The sequence below is a fragment of the Galeopterus variegatus genome, unplaced genomic scaffold, assembly GCF_000696425.1.
Source record: "Galeopterus variegatus unplaced genomic scaffold, G_variegatus-3.0.2 Scaffold1495, whole genome shotgun sequence".
Taxonomy (NCBI): Eukaryota; Metazoa; Chordata; class Mammalia; order Dermoptera; family Cynocephalidae; genus Galeopterus; species Galeopterus variegatus.
Genome location: NW_007727606.1, coordinates 63,111 through 78,828, shown reverse-complemented (window position 1 = coordinate 78,828; position 15,718 = coordinate 63,111). Strand labels below are relative to the sequence as shown.

The window sequence follows — 15,718 nt, the reverse complement described above, 5'->3', positions numbered from 1 at the left end:
AAAAAAAAAAAAAAAAAAAAAAAAAAGAATTATCTTTGGACAATAAAATCATTTTTTCTGTCCTTTCTATATTTCTTAATTTTTCAAATTTTTTATCATTAGCTTGACTTCAGAAGCCAAAGCAATATCTGCATTGTAGGAGGCCCCTTGCTGCTAAATATCTTGTTTATTTTGTAGTAGAGGATACAAGAACTCTTGAATTTTTTGTGACAACCCGCTGGTGAGAATGGTTTTTCTGTTGAATAGTTCCTTTGTGAATGGTTTAAATTCTCATATGCTTTTTATTCCCCTTGAGATTTGTTATAATACCGTTGTCCTAAAAGCAACCTGACAAAAACTGCTGCAATAAAAAAGTGTGTGTGTTTGTATATGTGTATGTGTGTGTGTGTGTGTGTGTTGGACTGAGGTGGGGGAGGCTTGGAGAAAATCCTTACGAGTTTAGTGTAGTCTTTAGGCAGAATTCTATTTAAATATTTCAAGGACCTTTTCTATTAATGTTCTTTAGAACTGTAGTTATATAATCACCATGTATAGCAATTTCAGAATCTATGGATGTTGGCTCTCAGGAAGTTTATTCTTATAACTAGGCCCTATTTGTCTTACTATAACATAATCTTTTTGCCATAATTGTGATCTGATATGCATCAAAAAGTCTTTCAGTTCTATAGTGCTACATATAAGCATTTTACAGGCTCATCAGATAAAAGGCAGAATGGAAATTATTTTATTTCATTTAATCAAAGCAGTACACTGCTGCTGTGGTTATTTTGTGTTTAAACTAAATTTATTTTTTGGCTTTTCCTTGTTGAAAAACTAAAGCATTTATACCTTTTTTGCATGACAGTTATTATATTTTTTAACTTGAAGGCAAAACCACTTTAGCAGCATTCTAGAATAATCATACATCTGCTTTACAAACAGAAATTGATAATTGCTTTATCTCACCCAGTTGTTATAAGAATCAAATGATACGGTTTCATCCATTCATTTAGCAGCTATTTATTGAGCATCTATTAATTGGTAGACATGATGCTAGACTTAGAGGGTACAAGAAAGGAAGGACATGACCTAGTCTTCAAGGATCTTACTAAATAGATTTGTCTGACTAATGGGGAAGCAGATAGATAAGTAGATTATTATAATACCATATGTTAAGCATTACAGATAATATATCATGTGGCTAAGAACATGGAGAGATATGTGTTTAAGTTCCAGCTGGGTTACCTACCAGCCGTGCAAGGTTGGGAAAGTTCTCTCTCTAATCCTGTTTCCTCTTTATAAAATAAGAATAGTAATGGTATAAACTTCATAAAGTTGGCAGGAGGATTAAATGAGGTAACATGTAAATGTACAGATCTGGCACATAGTAAGAGCTGAATAAATGTTAGTTGTTGCTATTATTAGAAGAAAAAAAGTACGAGAATATATGGGAGCACAGAGGCTGTATTTTAAAAGAAGAATTGGGAGTATGGAATGCAGAAGGAAAGGGAAGATTTTCTGAGCTGAATTTTGAAGGATTAGTAGGAATAGTATGAGACAAAATCAGAGCTGGATTGGGGAAAGAGTAGACAGAAATTCTAGGCAAAAGGAATGGAATAGCATTGCAAAAGCAGTGGTTCATGAGAGAATATGGTACTTTGAATTCGATGTGTTTAGCGCTAAAGGAATGGCAAAACGTGAGCATTAAGAAGTAAGGAAAGGGCCGGCCCGGTGGCGCACTGCTACAGTGCGCCGCTTGGGAGTGCGGTGGCGCTCCCGTCGAGGGTTCGGATCCCACATACAGACCGGTTCCCACTCACTGGCTGAGCGAGGGGCGGGCGCAGGGCCGAGGGTTGCGATCCCGTTGCCAGTCCCGGTCTGGTACGGGCGCGACACTGAGGGTTGCGGTCCGTTGCCGGACACGAAAAAAGACAAAAAAAAAGGGGAAAAAAAAAAAAGAAGTAAGGAAAGACAAGATCATAAAGGGTTTAGCATGTTGTGAGAGGAAATTTGGACTTTATCCTGAAAACAGGAGCCCAGTTATAGGCATTGTCGGGAATAGATAATATGACTCATAGTAAATGTTAGGAGATCATTGAAGTAATGCACTTACAGAATAGAGATGAAATTAATTTTTTAAAAAAGATTATTATATATTAAGCCCTTGCTGTATGTCAGGTGCTTTCCACAGATTATCATTTCATTTGATTGATAAAACAATCCTGCAAGATAGCTGCCATTCGTTGAGTGTTTATAATGTAGTAGGCATAGTATTGAGTGCTTTAGAAGCATTAGCTCATTTACTCATTTCATAACCTTGGGAGGTAGATTTTATTATTCTTTTAATTTTACGTATGAGAAAATGAGCCCTAGACAGGTTAAGTAATTTGCCTAAGATTAAGATCATACTTAGCAAGTGACACAACTGGAATTCAACCCCAGATTTATTTGACTCCATTACATTTGAAGTCTGTAACATGGCCTGTCACATAAGATAAGGCCAGGGAGGCAAAGAGGAAGAGGTAGTTTTTTAAGAACATTTAGGAGAATTGATAGGATTTTATCAGAGGAGAATTTAGGAGTAAGTCTCAGATTTATGGCTTGGGCCACCAGGTAAATGGGGTACTCTTAAACAGATTTGCCAGGAAGGAGGTGGAGGTGGAGCTGATAAATTTAGTTTCGGGCATGTTGGGTTTGAGGTGCTTAAAGAAAATCCAAGTAGATACTCCAGTAGGAAATGTTAAGTTATTATTAGTAGTGACTTATGAAATCACCAAGGAAGAATTAGGGAATGGAGAGACAGAGAGAAAGATTGGAATCAGGGAATGGAGAGACAGAGAAAGGTCGATCAGAAAAACAGGATCAACAGGCAAAGAATTAGACTGTGCTAGATTAGACCTTAATCCTCTAGTGTCAAAGAGGCAGGTTTCTTCCACCTCCTCAAGAAGTTATTTTTCTAACCAAGCATGTTTTTCACTCCTGAAATAAATAAACCTGTTTCCTAATCTTAGAAGCAGAATTTCTTTTATTTGAAAGTATTGGTGTTGTCAAATTTCTGCAATTGCTCAGGAAGAAAGAATCCATAGAGTCAAAGATAGCCTTTATTTTTGTTCTAGGTCTCTCTTTTTTTCTTTTTCTTTCTTTCTTTCTTTTTTTTTTTTTTTTTGCTGTTTAGAAGATTGGTTGTTGTTGTTTTTTCTTTATTTTTATAGCAGTTTTAGTTTTATAGGGAAATTGAGCAGAAACTACAGATGGTTCCCATACCCTCCCTCCCCCCACCCACGTATATAGTTAGTTTTTCCTATTATTTTTTTTTTTTTTTTTTTTTTTTTTTTTTTTTTTTTTTTTTTGCTGTTTAGAAGATTGGTTGTTGTTGTTTTTTCTTTATTTTTATAGCAGTTTTAGTTTTATAGGGAAATTGAGCAGAAACTACAGATGGTTCCCATACCCTCCCTCCCCCCACCCACGTATATAGTTAGTTTTTCCTATTATTGACATGCTACATTAGTGTGGTACATTTGTTACAATTATGTATCAATATTCATATATTATCATTAATTTTATAGTAGGGTTCCCTCTTTCTATTGTACAGTCCTATGGGTTTTGCCTAATATATAATGTCATGTACTGATCATCACAGTATCATAGAAAATAGTTTTTCTGCCCCCAAAATCGTCTGTGCTCCACTTATTCAACCCTCCCTTCCTCCCTCATCCCCAGAAATCCTGGAAACTACTGATTTTTTTTTATTACCTCAAATATTTCTCATTTCTTTGTGTTAGAAACATTCACAATCCTCTCTTCTAGCAAGTTGAAACTGTACAATAAATTGTTGTTAATTGTAGTCACCCTACAGTGCTATAGAACATGAGATGTTGTTATTCCTCCTATCTCGCTGTACTTTTGTATCCATTAACCAACCTCTCACTACCCATCCTCCCCCTACTCTTTCCAGTCCCTAGTAACCACCATTGTACTCTCTACTGCTATGTGATCAACTTCCTTAGCTTCCACATATGAGTGAGAACATGCAGTATTTTATTTCTCTTTATATTCCTGGCTCACTTCCCTTAACATAATGTCCTCCAAGCTCATCCATGTTGCTGCAAATGACAAAATATCATTCTTTTTATGGCTGAGCATTTTTCCATTGCATATATATACCACATTTTCTTTGTCCATTTATCTGTTGATGGACACTTGGGTTGCTTCCATATCGTGGCTATTGTAAATAGTGCTACAATAAACATGGGAGTGCAAATATCTCTGTATTCTGATTTCTTTTTCTAGGTCTCTTTTTATTTTAACTTTGTAAAGAATTAGTGATACACTCTTATGATATGGGGGATGACTGATTAAAAAGAAGAGTTTATGAGTTGTTGAATATATTATAAGAATATATTTTTAGTGCATTTTTCCTGTGATGTCACTTTATTTTCAGGATTCTCTTTGAAATATACATATTAATGTCTGCTTCTTGTTTAAGTTGTGCAGATATCAAGTATAGCAAGTTTGTAAGCCAATTTGCAATCTTTATTTATATATTTTTGCAATCTTTTAAATTCTTATATCTCTTTTACTGAAAGTCTGAGGCTGGTTATAGAATACCTTTTTGCATAACTGGAGAATCACTATCAATGTATTTATGTCATTGCTCTGGGAAAAACAGATGTATTGACATGCTGATTTCTGACTTGGTCTGGTTTCTATTGCGTATCAACAAAAGGTATATTTATAGAAGAGGCCTTGAAGACATTAGAGAAAAATAGAAACTTGTTTACGTAATAGTTTATATCAACTTTTTTTACTTAGCACTATCGTTTTTGATTTTATGATCCCTTCTGAAACTACTGTATGGCAGTTGTTCTTAAACTGAGAATTTGACCAAAGCTGTGGATTCTTTTCCCAGGGAAAAATCTGTGAGACATCAAGTCAAAATGTCAAATTGGCAGGTGGATACATAGGTTTGAATCTCAGGGGAATGATCTATGACGGAGCTGTAGCTTTGTGAGTTACAGATGGTAGTGGGTAGTAACTGAAACAGAGGTCGTGCCTCAAGTCACCTGGGGAGAAGGTATAGAGTACAAAGAGGAGAATGTGTGGGATTGAGCTTTGAGGAAGACCAAAGTGGAGAGAAATAGGCTTGCAAAGGAGACAGAAAACAATAGTCCAGAGAAATAAGTATATGAGGAGATTCAGGGAAAGTATTGAGTCACACAGGCTGAGGAAGAGAAAAGTTTCAAGAAGGAAATGTTAAATGCTTCTGAGAGGGCAAGTAAAATGAGGACTGAAAAATACTGCATCAGTGTTTCTCAACTTTTTCTTCATTATCATTCCCCTACAGAGCCTTTTTAGACATTTTTGCCTAATTACCCCACCCATAAAATTTTAATACACAAATATAATGTATTTCTGTTTATGTACTATGACTTTTTGGAGGGCCACAAACGGTGTAACATCTAAGATTTTGTTGGGTATGATATTGCCCCTCTTGAGAATGCATGTGCTAGATGGATTAAATGACCTGTAGGCCACTGGTGACCTTAGAGCTGTTTTGTGGAGTGATGGATTTTAAAGCCATATTGGAGTAGGTGAGGAAGTAGAGACAGAAAGTCTAGAAAACTTTCAAGAAGTTTGACTGTAAGAGGAATAGCTATGAAGACAGGAGGAGGGGCTGATTCCATTATTTCTAGCAACTGTCCTATTAACAAGAACTAAGGTGTCAACACTTGAAAGACAATGATGGTGTGCTTCCTTAGCTATTAGTTTACCGGTATCAAGAATTATACCAGTCAATAAGTTTTTCTGTCATCATTCACTTGACTCCATTTAAATTTCATCATTGAAAACCTCAGTATGATTCATTATCTATGGACAGATCTTTTAACAGTTGCTTTTTTCATAAGGTTAGGAGTTATTGAATTTAACAAATGAATGTTCTTAAAATACTTTTCTTTACTGGCTCTCTGTGGAATAAGATCTCTATGTATATAAATTCCTAACGAAGACCACCTGTGATCTTAGGCTTTTAATCTTTTAATTTTTTACTCTTTTAATCTTTTCCTTTCATTCTCTAGCTTATTTCACACATTATATTTTAAGAGAGCAAGGCAACATATATTTTAAAGCCAGTTATGATATGTGTGTGCCTATTTTGGCCATTTTCCACATTATCTTTCTCACATTCCTAGTACACTGCCATAGATACCTTTAAATCTTGATCTTCGCTGGCATAAAAACATCCCTTTGCCCAAGTTGCAATAATGAGATTTCTCACCTCTACCCTATTACTACTTTATGTTGCATTTGAGTTTGAATCATACCATAAAAACTATGTTTATGTTCTGTACTCTTTGAGAAATACTCAATTTAGATGTATAGTTGTAGCCCAGGAAAGACTGGTAAGTGTGGGAGAGCAGTCGTAAGAAAATCCTTGTAGAAAGTGGCCTTGTCACTTTGCTAAAGGTGACCTGTGATTAGAATCTGGGTGGTCTTGATTCCACATCTACCATGGCTTGCCTGTTTTTCCAGTGCCTGATCTTTCAGCCTTTGTAGGATGGCTTTGTGGTTTTCAACTTACACCTATGTTAATCTAACAAAATGGAAGGCTGTAATTTCCTTGGAGTCAATAGCCTGCCACAAATGAATAGAAGCCCAGAGTTTTCAGCAGTCTATGTTTTACTGAAGAGGTATGAGTGTGAATTGGCCTCATACTTATTACTGTTCAGAAAACAATAGCTCATTTGTTTCAAAGTAATTTTTAGCAACTGGCCTCATCAGCATGTGTTTATGAGTTCTCATCTTATATCAGTCATATTTCTTAACCAAAGCTCTGATGTTTTTAGATGATTTTCTTACTGAGCTGCTCATTTCCTCTCTACTTGTAAGTGGAGATATTTTAAACAGGTATGATTGATGTACAATGAATCATTCATATGTAAAGTATGAACTTTGATAATTTTTGACATATGTTTACACACATGAAACCACCATCATAGTCAAGCTAGTTAACATATCCATCATCCCCCAAAATTTCCTCATGCCCCTTGGTAGACCCATTGCTGTGACCTCCTCTCCAGGCAACCACTGGTCTGCTTTCTGTTACTATAGATTTGTTTGCATTTTCTAGAGTTTTATATAAATGGGATTGTATAATGTGTATTCTTTGGTGCCCAGCTCCTTTTACTCAGCTGTATTATTTTGAGATTTATCCTTGCTATTGTATGTATCAAGAGTTCATTTCCTTTTGTTGCTGAATATTATTCTATTGTATGGATATACAGTATGACAGTTTGTTTTTCCATTCATAGATTGATGGACATTAGGATTTTTTCTAGTTTTTGGCTACTATAAATAAAGCTGCAGTGAACATTCATGTGCAAATCTTTATATGAACATATATTACCTTTTTTCTTCAGTAAATATCTGGGAGAGGAATGGCTTATATGATAGGTGTATATTTCACTTTTTAAAGAAGCTGTCAAACTGTTTTCAGAGTTTTCTGTTACCACCAGCAGTGTATGAGGGTTCAAGTTTCTTTACGTTCTTACCAACACTTGACATCATCAGTTTTTTTCATTTTAACCACTTGAATAAGTATGTAGTGGTATCTCATTGTGGTTTTAGTGTTTTCTGTTACCACCAGCAGTGTATGAGGGTTCAAGTTTCTTTACGTTCTTACCAACACTTGGCATCATCAGTCTTTTTCATTTTAACCACTTGAATAAGTATGTAGTGGTATCTCATTGTGGTTTTAGTTTGCATTTTCCAGTGACCAAGGATGTTGAGCATCTGTTCATGTGTTTATTTGCCATCTGTATTTTGTTTTGGGTGGTCTGTTCAAACGCAGATTTTAAGATTGTGTTGTCTTATTGGTGAGTGTTGAAAGTTCTTTAATATAATCTGTGTACAAGTCCTTTATCAGATATATGCTCTGCAAAGATTTTTTCCCAGTCTGTGGCATGTCTTTTCATCTTAACTTTGTCTTTTAAAGAGCAGAAGTTTTAGATTTTGGTGAATTCCTGTTTTTCAATTTGCTTTTTTATAGATTGTGCTTTTGGGGTGTCATATTTAGCAAATCTTTGCCTAACCCAAGGTCATAAAGGTTTCATCTAGAAGGATTATCACTTAAAATTTTACATTTAGATTTGTGATCAGTTTGAGTTAATTTTCATAAAAACAAAAAATAAGCAAGCCTTATTTTTTGACTATGGATACCCATTTGTTGAAAAGACTGTGTTTTGTGCCCTACGTTGTCTTTGTGTGCTTATCAAAAATCAGTTGTCCAACAAACAATAAAAGAGAAGATTAATCAGTTGGACTTCACCAAAATTAAAACAATAAAGGACATGAAAAGACAACTATAGAATGGGAAAAAATATTTGTAAATCATATATTCGATAAAAAACTCATATCCAGGATGTATAAAGAACTCCCACAATTCAATAATAAAAAGACAATTAACCCAATTAAAAAGTGGACAAGGATTTGAATTGATATTTCTCCCAGGAAAATATACAAATGGCTAATAAGCGCATTAAAAGCTGCTCAGCATCATTAGATATTGGGAAATGCAAATCAAAACCACAAGATACCAGTTCACACCAACTAGAATGGCTATAATAAATAAAGACAAATAATAGCAGGTGTTGGTGAGGATGTAGAGAAATTGGAATCCCCATACATTGCTGGTGGGGAATGTAAAATAGTATAGCCACTTTGGAAAATAACAACCGAAATGTCCAAAAACTGTTGAATAGAAAAATAACGTGGTATATCCATAAGATGGAATATTCGCAATAAAAATGAAAGAAGTACTGCTATAACATGGATAGACTTTAAAAACTTTATGCCGTGTGAAAGAAGCAAGTTACAAAAGGGCATGTATTGGATTATCTCATTTATATGAAATGTCTAGACTAGGCAAATATATAGAGATGGAAAGATTGTGGTTGCCTAGGGCTGGGGTGGAGATAAGTACAAGGATTCTTTTTCGGGCGATGAAATGTTCTCATGTTATGGTGATGGTGAACTTTATTGTATGTAAATTGTATCTCAGAATGTGTGTTTAAAAAATGAGTTTTCCATATATACCTGGGTTTATTTCTGATTTTCTCTTCTGTTTCATCGATCTATTTGTCTATCTTTATGCTAATACCATGAGGTTCTGATTAGTGCAGCTCTATAGCTTTAAATCAGATGGGGTTAACCCTCCAATTATTTGTTTTCAGCGTTCTCTTGGCTATTCATGGCCCTTTGCATTTCCATTTGAATTTAAAAATCAGTGTTTCAATTTCTGTAAAAAAGCTGTCTTGAATTTTCATTGGGATTGCTTTCAATCTGTAGATAATTTGGGGAAAATGTAGAAATTGACGCCTTAGTAACAAGTCTTCCAACCCATAAACAGGCATATCTCCTCAATTATATGGCTCTTTTTACATTTTTCTCAGCAATATTTTATAGTTTTTAGTGTATAGGTAGTTCATGTCTTTTATCAAACCGATCCCTAAGTATTTCATATTTTTGATGCTATTTTAAATCGTACCATTTTGTTAATTTCAATTTCCGATTGTAGCTAGTATATGGAAATCCACAGTTGATTTTTGGATATGGATTCTGTGCCCTGCAACCTTATTAAATTCACTTACTAATTCCATTGGGTTTTTTACATGGTGATTATGACATCTTCAAATAAAGACAGTTTTAATTCTCTCTTTAAATCTGGATGTCTTTTATTTCTTTTCTTTTCTTTTTTGCCAGATCGTCTTATTAAATTCACTTACTAATTCCATTGGGTTTTTTACATGGTGATTATGACATCTTCAAAAAAGACAGTTTTAATTCTCTCTTTAAATCTGGATGTCTTTTATTTCTTTTCTTTTCTTTTTTGCCAGATCGCAGTGGCTAGAATCTCCGGTACAATGTCGAGTAGAATTGATGAGAGTGCACATTCCCTGATCTTAAAGAGAAAATATTCAGTGTTTCACCATTAAGTATGATGTTAGCCATAGGTTTTTCGTAGATGCCCTTTATCAGACTGAGGAAGTTCCTTTCTCCTGCTAGTTTGTTGAGAATTTTTATCAGGAATGGATGTTGGATTTTGTCAATTTTTTTTCTTTCATCTTCAATTTTATTGAAAGAGTTTAGGTAGAATTGGTATTTCTTCCTTAAATGTTTGGTAGAATTTGCCAGTGAATCCATCTGGTTCTGGACTTTTCATTGTGGAAAGATTCCTACCTAGTTCCAGTAGGAATGTAGTGCTATTCCGGTTGTCTATTTTTTCCTGAGTGAGCTTTAGTAATTTGTGTCTTTCAAAGAATTTGACATTTCATCTGTGTTGTCGAATTTATTGGCATAAAATTGTTCTTAGTATTCTCCTATTGTTTACTTATATCTGTAGAATCTGTAGTGATATCACCTCTTATGTTTGATATTAATAACTTGGGTCTTTTTTTCATGATCAGGCTGGCTTGAGATTTATCAATTTTATTGATCTTCTCAAAGAACTAGCTTTTGTCCCTTGACTTTCCTTTAAAAAAAAGAACTAGCTTTTGGTTTTATTAATTTTTAAAAATTATTTTTCTGTGTCCTATTTCACTGATTTCTGTTTCAATCTCTATTATTTATTTTCTTCTGCTTATTTTGGCTTGATTTCCTCTTCTTTTTAAAATTTCTTAGCATAGAAGCAGAGGTCATTGATTTGAGGCCTTTTTTTTTTCTTCCTAATATAGGCATTTAGTGCTACAAATTTCCATTAATATTCTTTTAAAATATTCTTTTTTTTTTTTTTTTTTTTTTTTTTTTTTTTTTTTTTTTCTTTTTGTCTTTTTCCGTGTCCGGCAACGGATCGCAACCCTCAGTGTTGCCCCCGTACCGGACCGGGGACCGGCAACGGGATTGCAAGCCTCGGTGTTGCTCCCGCGCCTCGCTCAGCCAGTGAGCGTGAACCGGTCTGCATGTGGGATCCGAACCCTCGGGTGGGAGCGCCGCCGCGCTTCCCAAGCGGCGCACTATCCAGTGCGCCACCGGGCCGGCCCTTAAAATATTCTTTAGCAGCATCCAGTGAATTCATTTTCATTCAGTTCAAAATACTTTCTAATTCTCCCTTATATTTTCTTCTTTGATAATGGGTTTTTAAGAAGTGTTATTTAGTTTTCAAGTATTTGGGGATTTTCCAGGGATCTGTTTGTTACTGATTTCAAATTTAATTCTATTGTGGTCAGAGAGTAGTATGTAATGTATGACTTGAAGCCTTTTGATTTTATAGACACTTGTTTTATGGCTCAGAATAAGGTCTATTTTGATAAATGTTCCATGTTTGTATTAGTCCATTTCTGTTGCTTATATCAAAATACCTGGAATTGGGTTCCAAGAAAACTTAATTTATTGCTTACAGTTTCAGAGGCTGGGAAGCCCAAAGTCCAGGGAAATATCTGGTGAGGGTCTTCTTTGGTGGTAGCTTTACAGCAATGCAGGGGTCTCATATGGCAGAAAATGGCAGAGCAGAATTAGAGAGATTTTCATATGCTCTCCTTTTAAAGCCCTCAGAACCATGCCTATTGACCACCATTATTAATCCATTCACTACAGCATGGTTCTCAGAATCTAATCCACTCTTCAAGGCCCCACCTTTCAATTACCATAATAGGATTTCCCACTCTCAACACTGTTACAGTGGGGACCAAGCCTCTAATACATACAACTTGGTGGACACAATTCAATCCATATCATTCTGCCCCTGGCCCCCAAAGGTTGTGTCCTTCTCACAGGTAAATACGTTTATTACATCCCCAAAGTCTTAACTTGTTTGAACTCAAAGGTTTGAAAGTTCAAAGTCCCATCTGTGAAATCAAAAAAAGTTATCTAATTCTAAGATACAATGGAGGGACAAACATAGGGTACATATTCCCATTCAAAAAGGGAAAAATAGGCCAAAAGAAAGGGGTAACAGGTCCCAAACAAGTCCAGAACCCAGCAGGGCAGGCATCAAATCTTAAAGCTGGAGAATCAGTCATGTACCTTGACTTCATGTTCGATGTACTCTGCACGCTGGTGCGGGGGTTGGGTCCTCAAGTCCTCAGGCAACTCTGTTCCCTATGGCTTTCCTGGTCTCAGGTGATGCTTTAGCTCTCACAGGGTGGTGTTGCACAATGATAGCTCTCAAAGTCCAGGTTCTCCATGGTGGTCCCATTCCCATGGCTCCACTAGGCAAGGCGCTAATAGGGTTTCTCTGCTGCAACTTTGACCCCATGTTTCTGCCTGGCATTGCTCTAGAAAAGGCTGTCTGCAGTTACTCCACCCCTATGATAGATCTCTTCCTGCACCCCCAGGCTTTTTCATATGTCCTTTGAAATTGGGGTAGAGGCTCCCAAGCCTCCACAGCTGTAGCATTCTGTGAGCTTCCAGACTTAACACCACGCAGACACCAACTGGCTTGTATTTTCCAAAGCTGGGGGTCCAACCACACCTGGGGCCAGTTTAGCCACAGTTGGAGCAGCTAAAGCAGCTGGGATCCTGGTGCGGGGAGCAGCATCCTGAGGTGGCCCTGGGCAGTGAGCCCGTGGAGACTGTTCCCCGAGATTATTCTGTCTTCCTAGCCCTCTGGCCTGAAATAGAAGATGCAGCCTCTGAGATCTCTGAAATGCCTCCAAGGTCCTTTTTCCCTTTTCTTGATAATCCCTTTCTTCCATTCTTCTGTACTAATCTCTTTAGCAGATGGTTGCTGGGCTAGACCCTTTCTTTCATGGCCAGGCTGAAATTTTTCCATTTTTTGCCCTCTGCTTTCTTTTGAATTATAAATTCTGGCTTTACCGCAAATGTTTTCTGCCATAACTCAGCATAGGCTATTGCAAGTAGCCATGCAGCTTCCTGAATGCTTTGCTGCTTAGAAATTTCTTCTGCCAAATACCCTGGTCAGCACCTTTAAATTCCACATTCCATAATACTTTGGGCATGAACAGAATGCAGCCAAGTTCCTTGCCAGTTCATAGCAAGGGTGATCTTTGCCCCAGTTTCCAATAAACTCCTTATCATTTATATTTGAGATCTCCTAAGGATGATCTTACAGTCCATATTTCTATCAGCATTCTGCTCACCACCATTTAATCAGTCTCTAAGAAGTTCCAAACTTTCCCTGGTTTTCTTGTCTTCTAAACTCCCACCAGCAGCTAGGCTTTTTCTAGCTTGCTCCTTCAAAGTCTTCCAGCCTCTCCTCAACACCCAGCTCCAAAGCCACTCTCACATTTTCAAGTATTTATTATAAATAACACCCAACTTCTCTGGTACCAATTTTCTGGACATGATTCAATTTATATCAATGTTCAGGAACCTTACAATAGAAGAATGTGTATTTTTCTGTTCTATAAATGCTGTGGAGTGCTCTATAAATGTTCATTAGGTCAAGTTGGTTAATAGTGTTGGTCAACTCTACTATATCCTTGTCATATTTCTGCCTACTTATTAATAATTGAGGGGGGTATTGAACTCTGTTCCTGTAACTGGATTTGTCTCTATCTCTTTGTAGTTCTGTCAGTCTTTGCTGCATTTATTTTGAGGCTCTGTTATTAGGTGTATAAATGTTTGGTGTTATGTTTCTGTAAATAATTGATTCTTTTATCAGTATGAAGTGATCTGCTTTATTCCTGATAATTTTCTTTTCTCTGAAACCTACATTGTCTGACATATACATATATTTTTTTTTTCACTGCACTTTTTAAAATTAGTTTAGCATGGTATATCTTTTTCCATTATTTTTAACCTATTTATGCCTTTATATTTAAAATACATTTCTTATTCATAGTATGTAGTTGGGGTCTTGACTTTCTGCCATATATCACAATCTCTACCTACAGTGTTTAGATAATTTATCTTTAACATGATTATTGATGGGGTTAGATATGAGTATATAATCTTGCTATTTGTTTTGTTTGTCCCATCTCTTTGTTCCCTTTTTTCTCTTTTTCTGCCTTCTTTTGAATTACTTTTTATATTTTTATGATTCCATTTAACCTCCTTTGTTGGCATATTAGCTATAACTCTTTGTTTTGTTATTTTATTGGTTGTTCTAGGGTTTATAGTACATATCACTAACTTTTCATAGTCTACACTGAGGGTTGCGATCCGTTGCCGGACACAGAAAAAGACAAAAAGGGAAAAAAAAAAAAAGAATCTTATAATAGTATACTTTTATTTCTCCCATACTATTTTTTTTGCTATTGTCATGCATTTTACTTTTGCATTCAAGTTATTATTTTGGTTTAAGCAGTCAATTATTTCTTAAAGAGATTTAAATAATAAGAAAATCATATATACATATATGTATATAAAACCTATAGTATCATTTCCCTCCTGCTGGAAGAACATATTTTTTCCTTTTCTGTTTTTTCCTTCTCTACTTTTTGGCATGATGAAGGGTGTATTTTAACATTTCTAGTAGCTGTGGGTCTGCTAGAGATGAATTCTTTCAGCTTTTGTATGTCTGAAAACAACTTATTATGTCTTTATTTTTAATTCACTTGTTTATGTGACTTGTATTTTTAAAAATTATGGTAAAAAAACCCCACATAACAGAAAATTTACCGTCTTAACCGTATTTAAGTGTATAGTTTAGTAGTGTTAAGTATATTCACATTGTTGTGAAACAGATTTCCAGAACACTTTCATTTTGTGAATCTGAAACTTTGTACCCGATAAACAACTCCTCTTTTCTCCTTATCTCTAGCTCCTGGTAACTACTATTCTGCTTTCTTTTTCTATGAATTTTTGACTAGTTTAGACCCTACATTAGTGGAATCATAAATTATTTATCTTTTTGTGATTAACTTATTTCACTTAGCATGTTCTTAAAGGCTCGTCCTTGTAGTGTAATGTGACAGGATTTCCTTTCTTTTTTTAGGCAGCTGGTCGGTGTGGAGATCCGAACCCTTCACCTTGGTGTTACAACACCACATTCTAACCAACAAAGCTAGCCAACCCCCTTTATTTTTGAGGCTGGATAAATATTCTGTTATATATATATATACCACATTTTGTTTATTTGTTTATCTGTCGGTGGACATTTGGGTTGCATCCACCTTTCAGCTATTATTAATTAGTGCTGCTATGAACAGGGGTGTACAAATAACTCTTTGAGACCCTGCTTTCAATTCTTTTGGATATGTACCCAGACGTGAGATTGCTGAATCTTATGGTAACTCTCTTTTTAATTTTTGGAGGCAGACTTTTGGGGGTTGGGGGGAAGCTGGCTGGTTCACTGGCTGGGTCAGGGATCTAAACCTGTGACCATGGCATTACAAGGCTCTGCTCTAATCAGTTGAGCTAACCAGCCAGCCTATTTTTTTTTATGAAACTGCATACTGTTTTTCATAGCAGTTGCACCATTTTACAGTTCCAACAACAGTGTACAAGGGCTTCCATTTCTCACATCCTCAGCGACACTTGTTATTTTCTATTTCTTTTTTTTTTTTTTTATAGTAGCCATCCTAATAGGTATGAGGTGATAATTTTATTGTGGGTTTTGGTTTGCATTTCCCTGATGATTATTGATATTGAGCATCTTTTCATACGCATGTTGGCCAGTCTTTAGAGAAATGTCTGTTCAAGTCCTTTACCCGGGTTTTTTGTTTTTGTTTTTGGTGCTTTTTTTATTGTTCCAAATTTACTTTTCTATAGTTCATTTTGGATAGTTTCTATTGTTATGCTTTCGGATTTACTTCTGCAACATCTAATCTGCTGGTAATTC

The 15,718-nt window shown here is 35.8% G+C and overlaps 1 protein-coding gene across 1 annotated transcript in view; it reads left to right on the top strand.

Annotated features, from left to right (window-relative positions):
* The window catches only part of CCDC15 (coiled-coil domain containing 15), an 89,562-nt gene that overhangs the window by 68,899 nt on the left and 4,945 nt on the right, over positions 1 to 15,718 (top strand). The window contains exon 11 of the mRNA XM_008577338.1: positions 4,889 to 4,986. Within this exon, the coding sequence (XP_008575560.1) occupies positions 4,889 to 4,986 (98 nt within the window). The remainder of the gene's footprint in view (positions 1 to 4,888; positions 4,987 to 15,718) is intronic.